Consider the following 15,707-nt stretch of genomic DNA (forward strand, 5'->3'; position numbering starts at 1 on the left):
TTCAATAAAAAAATAAAAAAAATAATAAAACGAAGTAAAAAAATCAACCTTTTGCCTTTTCGATTGGTTTTCTGTGTTAGTTTCAGTTTGCACTTTCTGTGTAACAATGCTGTGTTTTTTTTATTGATTTTTCTCCCTCATTACAATATATTGATGGTATTTTTATAGCCGAAATACCAATAACATAAAGAAACAGATCTTTCTGATTTCTTTAATTTGCAAATCTTCGATGCTGTTGTTTCCTTTCTTGATGTGGAGGTACGATGCGCGTGAAGATTCGGCTCGTGCAGAGGCCTTGGTTGCGGTGCAAGTGTTTCCTTAGAAATCCTAGGGTTTCTGTAAATGTCTTGGCCATTGTAATTTGGGCCACTATTCTTGTATTTTGGGTTTGAGTTTTGGGCATAGTTTATTGTAAAAGGACTGTTTATTTGCTTCATGTAGGCCGGGTAAAAATTAAGCATTACATCCTTATTCTTGAAATATTTTTGCATTCTCATTAATCTAAAATTCAGGATGTTATAAGTGTGTTTGATAAGGAAGAAAAGTGAGGCAAAAAAAAAAAGGTATCATTTTTTATCCTAATGCATAAATACCTAATAAGGAAAAAATGAGAGACGAATGTATATTAGTTCAAAATTAAGTAATTTTCAAAAGTTTCATTTTATTTTTTTCTCATTTTTTAACTCTACCAATTAATGAATGGAAAAAAAATAATTTTCTTTCAATACACTTACGAAAAGATGGAAAGAAAAATTATATTTTGTATATTTTTATTTCTCCATCCCTTCAAGTTACCAGGTAAAGCCTTAATAATAAAAGCTGCATTAATGCATGGGATAAATAGTTGTAGATAGATGATTCTAGTAAGATGTCCTGTAAGTAGTGAAGCGTGCAGTCCATGCACATTCGCATGTAGTCTCGTTTTCTTCTTCATTAATTTATTTTAAGGTAAACTATACTCATGATCTCTCTAAGATAGACTTTATTTTATTTTAATTACCTCAAAATTTTTTTAATTTAATTACTTTAAATAAAATAATTATGTGATTAAGTTACTTTTATTAAATTTTTTATTTTTTAACAGATTATTAACGCGACACATTAGCCTTTAAATGTGTATAAAATTTTAACTAAAGTGACCTCTCTTGAAAAAATTTCATACTAATTATAAAAACAATTCTTAAACTTTAATAAAAAATCAACAAAATGCATTGTATCAATTATTCAATATGCTAATTTACAAAATCATTAAAAATACTAATTCGCAAAATTAGTGATTAAATAGAGAAAAAATTGACCAAAATCTATTTTTGTGACCATGGGTTAAGTTACCCTTAAATTTATACAGTTTAGCAGAAAAATAAAGCCCTAAATGAGCGCAAAGATATCAAATCTCACTTGAGTCGCGCAAAATTCCACTCGACGCTTCTAAAACTATAAAAATTGAGCCATCAATCTCTGATAAGGATTTTGATTCTGTCTTTTGGATGATAAATTCTCTTTAAATCGCCTTGGAAACATTCAGAATTCTACAATGGGAGCGAGTCGCAAGCTACAAGGAGAGATCGATCGTGTTCTCAAGAAAGTCCAAGAAGGTGTCGATGTGTTCGATAGCATCTGGAACAAGGTTTACCATTAAGATTTCTTCTTTGCGAAAAGTTCTTTTTCTTTTCCGTTCTCTCTTTTGTTTGGTTCCCGAGAAAATGCAGGAAAGCCGACTCTAAAAATGATAGTCGATCTGTAGTTCCCTTGAAATTGAAGCGAACATCTGTGTTACTATAGTCTCACTACTTTATGAAGTGTTTTTTGGAAATATATTAAATTTGTTTTTATTAATTTTCTTTATTAATGATTAACTTGTTTTCAGATTTATCTTGATAATGGAGGAAGAAAGAGTTGTAAAAGAATGTAAAGTTTTATTTTAGTCAAGTAATTAGTTATCTGTAGAGCAAATTGAACCGTGGGTTGTTGATTGTTGGTTCTTTTTGGATTGTAAATTTGTTTTAGGTTTATGATACGGATAATGCGAATCAGAAGGAGAAATTTGAGGCTGACTTGAAGAAGGAAATCAAGAAGCTGCAAAGGTACAGGGACCAGATCAAGACTTGGATTCAATCGAGCGAGATCAAGGATAAGAAAGTTAGTTACTAGTTTTAAGGTCTTTTACATGTTTTGTTTGTATCGATTAGTTGATTTATTATGCTTCATTAAGTAATTTCTGTAATTGTGATTGCCTTCTTACTGTAATCTCATAGTCTTTATGTATTGTTGAATCACCTTTGCCTTTAGTGGCACTTAAAACTTCATTCTTGCATTAATTGTAGACTTGTATTTTTTTTATTTGAATCTGATTATTATTACTCTTTTCTTGTGTTGTTTATCAACATAGATTAGTGCCTCGTATGAGCAGGCCCTGGTGGATGCTCGGAAGCAAATTGAGCGTGAAATGGAAAGATTTAAGATCTGTGAGAAGGAGACTAAGACAAAAGCATTTTCTAAAGAAGGCTTGGGCCAACAACCCAAAACTGTAAGCATCATCCATGAATCTTCTTTGTTTCCATTACCTATGAATGAAAGATAATGACAACAACACATACTATGCCTTTTTGTCACTACATGGAATCTGCTGTATAGGTTTATACCAATGCACTCGTATTAAGATTTTACCTGTCAGTGATTTAAACATAGAATCTGAGTGGTATGTTTTAGGTCTAAATAGACTTTAGATCTTCAGTTGCTCTAATTGATCAGTTGAACTTCTTTACTTCTTACCACACTTATTGCGTAAAGCTTCATGTCTTGTAAACTTCTTCATGCTAAATGAAATTAATGTTGATTGGAAGCATGGGGTCTTGAAATTGTCCACTTTATTTTAAATATTTTTGATGTGTCAAATTCATTGTAGGATCCGAAGGAGAAGGCTAAGTCAGAGACAAGGGATTGGTTGAACAATGTGGTATGAAATTTATCCTTTCTACACCTTTTTCTTGCTTGTGTCAGGAATGGCTTCAACTCCTTTATGGTTCAAGTTTTAGTTATTCCATAATATCTTTGCCATTCTATCCTTTTTTACTGAATAAATTAAATATCATTTTTTAACTTCCACTATTGTTGAACTTTTCCTTGTATATTTTGTATTTTGGAGGAATTATTAGGTTCCTTAAACATAGTCATATTGCAAAGCTATCATGTAACGTGCACTCTTTCTCTGAGTAGGTTGGAGAGTTAGAATCCCAGATTGATAGTTTTGAAGCTGAGATTGAGGGGCTGTCTGTGAAGAAAGGAAAGACGAGACCACCTAGACTGGTAGAATTGGAAGAGAAAATACGAATGCAAGACTAATGCTTTGTTTTGATATAACTTTTTTCTTGTGTTCCTTGCTGCAGACACACTTGGAGACGTCAATTACACGACACAAAGCTCATATAATGAAGTTAGAATTGATTTTGAGACTATTGGACAATGATGAATTGAGTCCAGAGCAAGTCAATGACGTGAAAGACTTCTTGGATGATTATGTGGAACGTAATCAGGTTTTGTTTTTCATTGCAAGAAAGAGTTTTGGGGTGCTAATGGGATCTGCCTCTTTATTCTAATTCATTTGTACTTTATTTTTATAAGGAGCGCATTATTTATATGCTCTTTGTTGATCATTATGTGGGTTTTCATTTCTACATATTTTTCTAATTATTTCTTAGGAGGACTTTGATGAATTTGATGATGTTGATGAGCTCTACAGCTCATTACCTCTAGACAAGGTGGAGTCTCTTGAAGATCTAGTTGCAATTGGCCCACTTTCCAAGGTAAAGTTTTTGGTTTTGTCGCTTTTGCTTGAAGATTCTTGTATCATTTCATAGAAATTGCAATCCAAATCAGTTTTCTCGTGACATTGTTTCTCACTAAGATGTGCTATTTACTAGCATATTGTTTTTAGAAAGTTGTATGTGAACAACAATGGGGAGTATTGATAAATGGAAAAAGGTTGTTTGGCTGCTGCCTTGAAGCAATGCATTGCATTGACTTGTTGCTGTGGTGTCAAACGGGAAAAGGTTCTTCTAGGATAATGATTGGAGCCTTGGAGGGAATTAAAGAAAGGCCAAAACTTTGGCTTCTATTTAGAATCTTGGAATGTAGGACCTCTTATTGGTAAGTGCTAAGGTTGTATTTAGCATTACTTTTGAAAAGCACTTTTCAAGCCATAAGCAATGCTAAATATATAGTTGTTGATGTCAAAAGTGCTTTTCTAAAGCTAAACTTTCTAGCTTTTGGCTTGTGGAAAATCACTTTTGAGCTAAATTATCTATTTGCCCTCATTTATCTTCACCAAAGGTAATTTCCTTCTATTTCCTTTTTTGGAAATTATTTGAAATATATAGCATTCTATATTTGAATTTGTAAGGGTTATATTTGTTTGTAATTTTAATATCTAAAATATAATTTATATATTCAAATTATATCTTACAAACAATTTATATTAGTTGTTTAAAAAGTATATATAACTTATATTTCATATATCAAAATATGAATAACAAGTCACAATAAAGTATTTTAATGAGTTACAATAAAGTATTTTTAGTTTCATATATCATAATATTAACAAATTTGAATTTCATTTAAATGCATATTTATTTTATTTACAATATCATATCTAAAATGGATATTGTATCTTCTCAAAAGCATTTTTTGACAGCAATGCTGCACTTAATTCTACCAAACTTTTCAAAAGCATTTTTTCACAGCCTTTTTCAAAGGCAATGCTAAACCAGCCTTAAGTAGTGCTACAAGGGCTATGTTCAAGAGGCATATCAGCATTTTGTGCCTTTAAGAGACTAAATGGATGAGTGACAAAGCTAAAGTGAAATAGAGCAAGTATAGTTTTAGATTGCTAGTTTAGTGATGAGGTTGTTAACATTAGAAGGAAAGGGGATAGGATCGTAGAAGGTTGATACTTCAAAGAAAGAAAAATGGTCAAGATGTGATCACACTAATGGTATAACTAGTAGCGGAGTATTTTAAGTGCCTAGGGTCTATATTTCAAAGGGATGGGTGGATGGAGATGTTAACCATAAGATAAGGGCTGGTGGCTTAGTGGAGGAATGTAACAAGATATTTGTATCATTGCAATACGCCTTTGAGTTTGAAGGTGGCTTTTAGATATGTTTTGTCATATTGGTATGAAATGTTAGGCTAACAAGAAACAACATAGAGTAAAGATGATGTAGCTGTGGTGCATATCTTAAGAACTTAAGTAGATGTGTGGTACTAGGAAGGAAATAGAAATGAGGAAATTTTTCTCCAAGTCCGGATAGCATCTATAGATGATAAGTTGAGAGAGCTTTTTACACTTTACAGCAGTTTGGCCACAAAGGACACAGATCGAGGATGCACTTATTAAGAAGGATGGAGCACATTAAACTTGCAAAGGTTTAAAGGTTAGACTAAAAAAGATATGGGTGCAGGTAATGAATTATATGAAATTATTAGAACTTGAAGCGATGGTGGTTGATTGGGGGATGATCAGAGGAGGATTCAAGTATGTGGTTTGATGTAGATTCCTATGTCTTGGTTCTTGTAGCCAGTCCCAAATATGTTGGGATTTGGGATTAAGGCTTGTTGATTCTTCTTGGTACTTGAACAAGGCCTTTTATCTGGCCAAAGAAGGCCTTTTATCTTGCATGTGTTGTTCAATGATATAAATGCATCATCTGGCTTCTCAGATTTTTGCGATTTTTTAACAGAACAGTGTATAGAATGGCATCTTTTATACAAAATAACTTGGAAAAGAAAACCTTGATGTTTGGCAGGGTGGTCCAATCTTGAAGACATCTTTGGCAGCATCGTCTCAATTGCCTGTAGGTGTTCTCTTTTTTCTGTTCTTTTTTTATATATATTTAATGATGCAGTCAGATGTTTGAAAATTTCCTAAATAAGCTGTTTCATTTTTAGTTGATGGCTTGGTGAATGCTTTTGATGTATAAGAGTGGGTCTTATTTTGATCTAATCAGCAGGGTGGTTCCTCCCAGGAGCATGTTGAAGATACAGCTTCCCAGGATGGTAATTCTGATATAGCAAAGACCCCACCTCCAAAAAGTAGTACAATTAATTCTTCTGCTGCAGCAACGCCAGCTGGGAGCCATGTAACCCCTGCTCCACTGAATCTTCCACCACATAGTTTGTCTGGTGCTTCATCTCCTTCAGTTCTTCCAGATTCAAATTCTGCCCAAGGCCTCTTGGAAAGCACTGGCACCACCAATCCTCCTTCTCCTGTAAATTTGTCTAATGCTACAAAGGAAGAAGATATCACAAACTTCCCTGGCCGTAGGCCATCTCCATCCCTTGCTGATGCTGGAGTACGAGGCATTGGTAGAGGTCTATCCGGTCAGCCTTCATCTACTATACCCCTTGTTTCTGGAAGTGTGGCTTCTGGTAACGGAGCCCTTGGTGCTGTCCCTCCTGCCTCTGACATGGCAAAAAGAAATATTTTGGGAGTTGATGAGAGACTTGGGAATAGTAGCATGGGGCAATCTTTGACATCACCTATTAGTAACAGAATGATCTTGCCTCAGGCAGCCAAGGCAAATGATGGAAGTGCACCTGTTGATTCTAGTAATCCTAATGAGTCTGCTGGACTACCTGGCAGAGCATTTTCTCCTTCAATGGTTTCTGGCATGCAGTGGAGGCCTGGAAGTTCGTTTCAGAATCAAAATGAGCTGGTATGCTAGTTTGTCATGGATCTGTATCCATGCTATACGTGTCAGGTTTGATGTAGTAGCAAATGTTTGTATTTTAGGTGCAGTTTCGTGGAAGAACTGAGATAGCTCCTGATATAAGGGAAAAGTTTTGCAACGGTTCCAGCAAGTGCAGCAGCAAGGCCATAGCAACCTGCTTAGCAGCATGTCTCCTCTTGCTGGAGGAAATCATAATCAGTTTTCTGCACAACAACAAAGCCCTCTCATGCAGCAGGTCTCATTTGTGGATGAATTTCTTTTGCCTGAACCAAGCTGTTCAACTTCTTACTAACAAAGTTGAATGCTAATCTAGATTTTGTTGTCGGTTCATATTACATATGTATGATGTATCTATGCACTGCCAATTGGTGGAAACTCTCAGACAAATTTCTTTCATGAAAGAAAATCGTAATTATCTTTTATGATCTTATGCTTGCAGTTCAATCCTCAAAGCTCGTGTTTCTCTATCCCACCTGGTCTGGGACATGGTGGCCAAGCACCTGGTCTTAATAGTGTTACCTCTGCAAGCTTACAGCAGCAACCAAACTCAATCCACCAGCAGTCTGGTCAGCAGGCATTGGCAACAAGTGTTCCGAAGGATGCTGGTATCATCCAATTTGCTTGATTTTCTTTTGGACCTTAATTCTTTCTGATAGGCAAGGTCTTTTTGAGTTATTTCTGAAGGATATCATATCATCAAATTGTATGAGTGCATGCATGAAGAAGGCTCATCCAACATTAAATTATTCTATAATAACTAGATGCTTGCACAACTATGAACCTCTTCCTCCACCCCTTGTCTCTCTATTCTTTTTATTTTTTTGGTCTTTTGCGACATCATGTTTGGTTTCATGGTAAATCGTCATTTTAGAAAACAATTCCAAGTAAAGCTTTTTCAAGGATATAACTTGTATTTTTCATACAAGAAAATGTTTTCTAGAGCAATTGTTGGAATTTTTCTTCAAACATGTTGGAACTGAAAAGCTATCATCAGAAAACCTGGTATCTAGTTTATGCACAGCAGCTTTGGGCTGTTTATTTAAGTAGTCATGGAAAGAAATTAATAGTGCTTTGGTCTCTTGTATACTTATTTTTTTCATTGATTAAGATCATATATATTCAGATGTTGGCGTTGCAAAAGTTGAGGAACAACTGCAGAGTTTACCTGATGGTTCAAGTTCTGAAGCTATTCCAACTTCTGGGCTTGCCAAAAATCTCATGAATGAAGATGATTTGAAAGCTCCATATGCAATTGATTCTCCTGTATGTTGAATACTTCCTAATCTTGTATATTAAACTATATGCATTATGTAGTCTGTTGTGGCACTCTGTCTGTAAAACTGTTCAATCTTCTATTAGAATCATAACTTTCTTCACTTTTAATTTGGTAATCCGTGAGTAATCCCGTTAGTTGTGTAAGTTTTCCCACTATATTTGTCTGTAGTTTGTAAAACTGCATGTTCATGAGCTTGACTAGATATACTAAAAAGATGTGGGAAGAATAATTTAAAAGTAACAGTTTATTTTTCTTGGTTTAAAAGTTGTATTGTTTGCTGTATAGAGTGTGGTTTTAGGTGGATGTTGATTGCAAAAAAATGTGAGGGATCAAACATAAGTGGTTTATAAATGGTTCTTTGCTGCAGGCTGCTGTCTCAGGCTCTTTGACGGAACCTGCTCGAAATATTAGGGATATTGATCTTTCTCCTGGACAACCCTTACAATATAACCAATCTTCTAGTGGTCTTGGTGTTATTGGCCGGAGAAGTGTTTCCGATCTTGGTGCCATTGGTGACAGCCTCAGTGGGTCAACAAATTCTGGAGGAATGCATGATCAATTATACAATATGCAGATGCTTGAGGCTGCATATTACAAAATTCCCCAACCGAAAGACTCAGAACGAGCGAGGAGCTACACTCCAGTATGGCATCTCCATTGATCTGTTTTCTTTTTGAAAAGAAAATAAGAATGATGTTTTAGGCTTGATTAATTATGATTTGTTTGTATTTTGCAGAAGCACCCTGCGGCAACACCTGCTAGTTACCCTCAAGTTCAGGCACCCATAGTGAATAATCCTGCCTTCTGGGAACGCATAAGCATGGATGGATATGGCACTGGCACTGATACACTGTTTGTTGCATTTTATTATCAACAGGTAAAATAAGTTAATCTCTCTCTCTTAGTACAACTGTTGGTGAGTTCTCCAACATGTCAAAATTTGTGCAGAACACTTATCAACAATATCTAGCTGCAAAGGAGCTGAAGAAGCAATCTTGGAGATACCATAGAAAATACAACACATGGTTTCAGCGGCATGAGGAACCAAAAATTGCTACTGATGAATTTGAACAGGGAACCTATGTATACTTTGATTTTCACGTGGCAAATGATGACCACCAACATGGATGGTAAGTCAGCTAAGAATTACACCTGCTTTTTAATTAATCAACTATATCCCTGGCTAGTTTACTTTCGTTCCCTTTCATCTGTGTTATTTTAACTTGGGTGTGAGTTTTGGATACGGGTATATATCTTGCAAAGGTATGTTCCATTTTTTCCCAATGTCTCTTCACATATTTCGGAGGATTCTTCAAGGTTCATATCTTCCCATGTTCATATATGCATCTGACATAATTGTCGGATACTGAACACGCATTGTTGCAACATAATGTTTTGTTGCGCATTTTCACTTCATTTTGTGATAGCAAATTGTTAAATTTCTTTTTATTTATTTTATATGTATATATGAAAAACATCTACTGTGTCATGTTTTTCAGGTGTCAGAGAATCAAGACTGAGTTCATCTTTGAGTATAACTATCTGGAAGATGAACTTATAGTATAGGAGGCTTATAGGTGCGTAAGGCTATACAACTCTAATCTGCTGTGTTTTGCTTTGTATATATAAATACTGTTTATCATCCATTGAATTTCATTGGAACTAGCGTCAGTCTGAGGGCACATGTGAAATTCAAAGATCAAAGATATTTAAACCTCTGATTTAGAATTATTATTTTATGATGTCTATTCCTGACTTTCATTATTATTATTATTATTATTATTATTATTATTATTATTATTATCCAGTACTAATTTTCTTGCAAATGAGTGGTCCAAGTATAAATTGAAGCTGTTATTTTATGGGGATTAGGGATTTAAATGAGATTTGATTTCATGTCGCTTGGGGTAATTGAATTATTGAGTCTGAATTAAGTGTTTTAATGTCTGGTTTTGAGTAAATTGCCTGATTTTTTTAATTAGCATTTAAATATTATAGACGAGGAAAAAATCTTAGCCTCGTTGGTTGGTGTTTATGTTGGTTCAAATCTCTGGATTTGCAATATGATACTACAGGTACGCTAGTAAACTTGGAACCCAGAATATTGTACTAATTGTATTTTTCTATGTCGGTCATGTGAATATAAATATGGAATGTTGTATTTATAAAAAAAATAAAAATAAAACGTATGATAATATTAACAATGAGTTACTATAAATTATGCTATATTTTATATTATAATTTTTAAGTAGAATATTTATTAATATTAATATTATAATAATATGAAATCGTGACATACAAAAGACATGAAAATAATGATGTTTTGCATTTAGTTGTTTCATTACTTACGAAATTGATATTAATTTAGTTATATGTAATTTTAATATTTAAAATATGTAATGTTTGTATACGCGCGGTAATCTAAGAGTTGTGAACCAACCTCTAAATTCATTGCCATGCTGTACAAGTTGGTTGGTCGTCATGGCTTTTTGTTTCCAAACCACCATATTCTTGCTATGTTAAATAACTCATAACATCTCCAAAACAAGCCTTCTTTAGCCATCTTGTTGATCAGCCAAAGTCCTATGAACAGGCTCATCAATTGACATAACATCTAGTACAAAACCAAGTTCATGCCACAAAGGAATCGCGAAAGGACAATATATAAAGATATGATCCAAATCCTAGTTAGTTTAATGACATCTCAGACAAAGAGGGCCAATATTTGCCCCCACGAGTCAAAAGCTGGCTAATACAAGGCACAAAACAATAGAATGGTTTCCATAAAAAAAATTTGATCTTCGGCAAAAGGACCTCGTTCCAAAAGGATTGGCAAGGACCATCGACGTGAAATTCGTAATGTTGGTGAATAAACAAAAAGCCACTTGATAACTCAATTTAACAGAATAATGGTCATTAGAATTAAAGTGCCACAGAAAAGCATCCTCTGTTGAGAACCAACTTACAAGTAGGGGTGTGCATAATTCGGGTAAAACCAAAAAAATTCGGTTAACCGACCGAGTTTGGTTAATCGGTCGGTTAACCGAATTTTTTCGGTCGGGGGTCGGTTAATTTTTTTATGATTTTTCGGTTAACGGTTAATTCGGTTCGAAACCGGTCGGTTAACCGAAAATTTTCGGTTAACCGAAAAAATTAATAAATAAAATTATCCAACTCAACCCAAACTCAATTACCCAACCCAATAAAACTAAAACTAAAGTTTACCCAATTACCCAATCCAATAAAACTAAAACTAAAAGACAACCCAATTTACTAAAGTCTAAAACCCAATTCACTTTAATAATTTATAAATTTTTTAAATTTTAACAATAAAAAATAAAAAAGTTTCGGGTAATTCGGGTATTTTTCGGTAATTCGGTTAATTCGGTTAATTCGGGTAATTCGGGTAATTCGGGTAATTCGGTTAATTCGGTTAACCGACCTTATTAATCGAAAAATTTCGGTTCGGTTAAATTTTTTTTAAAAAAAATCTGTTCGGTTAACGGTTAAAATTTTTGGAAGGTCGGTTAATTCGATTATAGTAATTTCGGGTCGGTTAACCGGTCGGTCAACTGAATGAACACCCCTACTTACAAGCATGCACAAAATTCACTTAATATCATATAGTGCAAACAACCCTTTCACCAATTCTTTATCCCTTGATCCTTCAGTAGGGAGAAAGAAATCACAGATGCACAGACTATCAAGTCCATCAAGAGGAGCAGTGTCAACAAAAAAAATCATCATTAACCCAAGGATTGTGAAAGACACTAATAGCATTTCCATTTCCAATTTGCCATATAGTACCTTCGAGAATCATTGTATTAGCCTTATGAATACCCTTCCAAATAAAAGAGGGAGATGCACCCTCCATTGAATCAAGAAACCCACCTATTGGGAAATATTTAGCTTTGAAAATCCTACACGAAAGAGACCTAGGAAAAGTAAAGAATCCCTATCCTAGCTTAGCAAGCATAGCTAGATTAAAACAATGCAGATTACGAAATCCTATCTCACCAAATTTCTTTGAAACACAAAGCCTGTCCCCTGATGATCAATGAACTCTCCTCTGCCCTTCACTAGATCCCCACTAAAATGAATTCATCATTTTTTGCAAGTCGTCGTAAGAAATGTAGGGAAGCAAAAAAAAAAAAAAAACTCATACTATACACTGGAATAGCCTGAGCTACAGTTTTAATCACCATATCCTTTCCCACTTTAGAAAGTAGCTTGTGTAACACCCTATTACCTGATCACCAAGTTCAAGTTACAAGGTGCCACATTCATTGCCGAAGCAACTATTATCAATTTACATTCATTTTCAAACCGTTAAACATTCAAATATAACTAAAACAAGTATATAAAACGAAACTTAATCATCTCTGGGTCTTATACAAGCTTACAAAAGCTCTTATGCTAGCCTGAAGTCGAAAAAGGACCTAATTGTAAAGATTCCAAAATTTTGGGTTGACAACGTGACGTCAAGGTTTCCTCGTCGTGACACAATATACTGTCTTGCCTCGTTCTTACGTTAAGAGTTCGTCGTTACAATGTGACTTTGTTTGGTGCTCGTCATGACCTTGAGAAACAACGTTGCCACCTATAAGTTTGCTCTATTTCTCATCGCGACGTCAGAGGTTCCATGTCGCGATGTGACTCACTATTTTCACAAGAATCAGCCTGGTACAAGTTTAAAGGGACCTAAAATTTCACACAAATATTTCATACAACCAATTCACCTATTCCACAACAACATATGATTTAAAACACACCAAAACGATAAAATGAATTAAATTTAAACAACTAAGATTCCAAGTTGGACAATTTCTATAACAACTCGATTTTTAGTGGTGTCAAAAAAAGTCTTGGGACACTATTTCAGTAAATCGAGTCTGTAATTATTAAATAAAAATATTTATAAAATTATTATATAAGTAAATTGAATTTTGGATAAATAATTTGGCCAAACTAGTGATTAATTAAGGTTTAGGGACTAAATTGTAAAGTCCCAATTGCTCTAGATTTTAATTAGGAAATGACTTGGGGATTTAAATTGGAATTAAAAAAAGGTCTAAAATAAAACTTAGACCAATTCAAAGTGGGTAATGGTGGACGATGATGTTAATAGTGGATTAACTAAACAACTGTTAATTTATTTAACATAAGCTAAGATTAATTAGTCTAATTAAACTTTAAACTTGGTATAAAAGAAAAATTAACAGGGAAAGTCATCATCTTTCTTTCTCTTTCAATCTATACAAAGAAAGAAACAAGAAGAGAACACCATTTTTGTGAGGTTCAAGCTTTAATCAACAAATTGGTTAGTGCAATTAAGTCATTTTCTTGTAATTTATATATTTTTGAGGTCATGGGAGCTTGATTTAGCTAGCTCATGTACCAATTTGTAAAACTATTAAAGTTTTAGAAAGTTTCCATTGTTGATTTCTTGAAGTTTTAAGTGTTAAATTTATAGATTTTAAGCTTAGATGTGAAAAAAGACTAAATTGTAACGCTTAATTGATAGTTTCGTACATTAAAGGCTTAACTAATTGACTATAAAAATGAGAAATAGGAGGTCCCTAATGAGTAATAGTGAAATCAAAATTCAATTTGGAGCTTTAAATTTAAAGTTAGGTTAGTCCCAATTTTAGGACTAAATTGAATAAATTATAAAATTCGTACAAATTGATAGTTGATTGTAAATTGGCTAATTATTGATAGTACCATACATCTTTTTTTTTTAATCCATAGCATCGACCCATATTTGTTGGAAGGGAAAGGAAAATCCAAAGCCGTCAACGAATAGCTTGGAATTTCTGGTTTGTAATTCTATGATTTGGGAACCATTTAAGTGCTGCATATTTATATCATTATGGATTTGGAGGTGAGTTCATGATGATTTCTTGAGCTGAAATGATCATATTTAGATTGAATATTGAAGTAGGGGCTAAATTGAATAGAATAGAAAATTTCATGACTTGCTTGAAATATGCAATTGGTATGAAAATTGAGCTAGTATGTTATAATATGTGCTGAATTGATAAATTAATGATTAATTTAGCATGTTAAAGTATAAATTGAATTGTATAATGAAATTGGAATTTAGTTACCCTATTAGCTGTTCGGACTGTGTTGGATATAGTTGGCATGTCATAGGATTAAAGTACTGGGTAAAACCATCATTGTCAAGCAATCTGGGGTGGTAGATATTATGCTTTGAGTCATTATTTTCGGGTGACCTGAAGTGAAAAATTGATTGAGTTGAGAAAACCATTGTTGTCGGGCAATCCGGGATGGTATTATATATATCGTTATAACGTCATCGCTGTTGAGCAATCTGGGGTGACAGATTCGTGTATCCATACTAAGTTTGTGTTTGGTTAATAGGGTTAAAAATACAAGAATTTGTTAAATAGTAATGAAATGAAATGTGATGGAAATATGAAATGTGATACTATTCAATTTGAGTTGAAAGCAAGCCTTAGGGGCTGAATATGTATGAAAGAGCTATCAAGCTCGAAAATGTTTGAAATGTTAAAGTGAAATGGGACTTATGAACTTAATTGTAATACTAATAAATGGATAAGTGTCCATTATTCATGAATGGATGTGGAAATTAACTAAATGCTAATAAATTGAACGTTATATAAGAAGATAATATGTATACACAAAGAGTTGGTATGCTATTATGAATATAAGCATGAATATATGAAAGTGAAAGTATTTTTCATGAGTTGGCATGAGCTATATCATGAGTTGAGCATATGAATTTGCATTTATTTATTTATATTGACTTGAATTATAGAATTACTACTGAGCGAATTGCTCAGCTTGCGATTTGTTTTCCATGCGTAGGTTAGAACTAGTTTGTGATCCCGAACAATTGGCTTTAGCATCCAGAAACGATCCTGGACTCTACGATGTTTGTGAATTTTCTTTCTATATTAATTGCCATGTACCTAGTGTGTGTCAATCCTAGTATCAAATTATGTTAAAATCCTTTTTTGATCTAAGAATGTCGGTGTGTATATATATTGATTAGTTGAGTTGTTTAGTTGTATGTGAATGGTTAATAGCTATTGTTGAAATGGTATAAATTCTAGAAATGCTAATGGTTCTAGTGAAATTAAGTGTGAATGTTTAAGTTGATTGAATGTAATTAGTTGCTAGGTTATAAATGATAAGGTATTAGCTTAGTTAGTTAAAGGTTGAAATGTTGCCTATTATAACCGACCATAAGGTATAAGAGTGCATGTAATTATGCCTTGGGAAAAAAGAGAACCGGTTTTGATGTACTAAAATTGAAAAAAATAGTATGTAACATTGTGACGTGACAGCAAGTGATGTCACGATGTCGAGTGGCTTGGCGTTGTGATGTGAAAAACTATTTGGCTGACATCACGACTTGAAAACTACGACGTCACTGCAACAACCCTGTATTTTGAAAATTTTTACATTTCAGACCTAATTTGATCTCTGGCTAATTTTAAAGCTTTCATAAACTCGTATAAGACCTGAGATTGATTGTTATTGTATTGTTTCCTTATAATTCTTTTGTTAGTGTGCTTGATGATGTGAATTAGTATTAAATTTTATCGTAGTTGCTATGGTAATGAATATGACACCTTATAGCTTGGGTCCGACAATCGGGTCAAGTATCAGGTATTACATTCGATATAAAATTGACTTAAACCCTAGGTACA

At 33.7% G+C, this 15,707-nt stretch overlaps 1 protein-coding gene across 1 annotated transcript; it reads left to right on the forward strand.

Annotated features, from left to right (window-relative positions):
- Positions 1–1,312: 1,312 nt before the first annotated feature.
- LOC107920023 (general negative regulator of transcription subunit 3) lies at positions 1,313–9,750 on the forward strand. Its single transcript, XM_016849506.2, is given in 17 exon segments — positions 1,313–1,627; positions 2,008–2,139; positions 2,390–2,527; positions 2,906–2,956; positions 3,217–3,306; positions 3,387–3,533; positions 3,699–3,803; positions 5,805–5,852; positions 6,006–6,713; positions 6,797–6,839; positions 6,842–6,963; positions 7,168–7,333; positions 7,852–7,991; positions 8,372–8,647; positions 8,741–8,881; positions 8,953–9,134; positions 9,504–9,750. Coding segments are annotated over 17 exon segments (2,649 nt in total). The 5' UTR covers positions 1,313–1,534; the 3' UTR covers positions 9,571–9,750.
- The last annotated feature ends 5,957 nt before the right edge of the window (positions 9,751–15,707 follow it).

This window comes from Gossypium hirsutum, chromosome D13 (assembly GCF_007990345.1).
Source record: "Gossypium hirsutum isolate 1008001.06 chromosome D13, Gossypium_hirsutum_v2.1, whole genome shotgun sequence".
Lineage (NCBI taxonomy): Eukaryota > Viridiplantae > Streptophyta > Magnoliopsida > Malvales > Malvaceae > Gossypium > Gossypium hirsutum.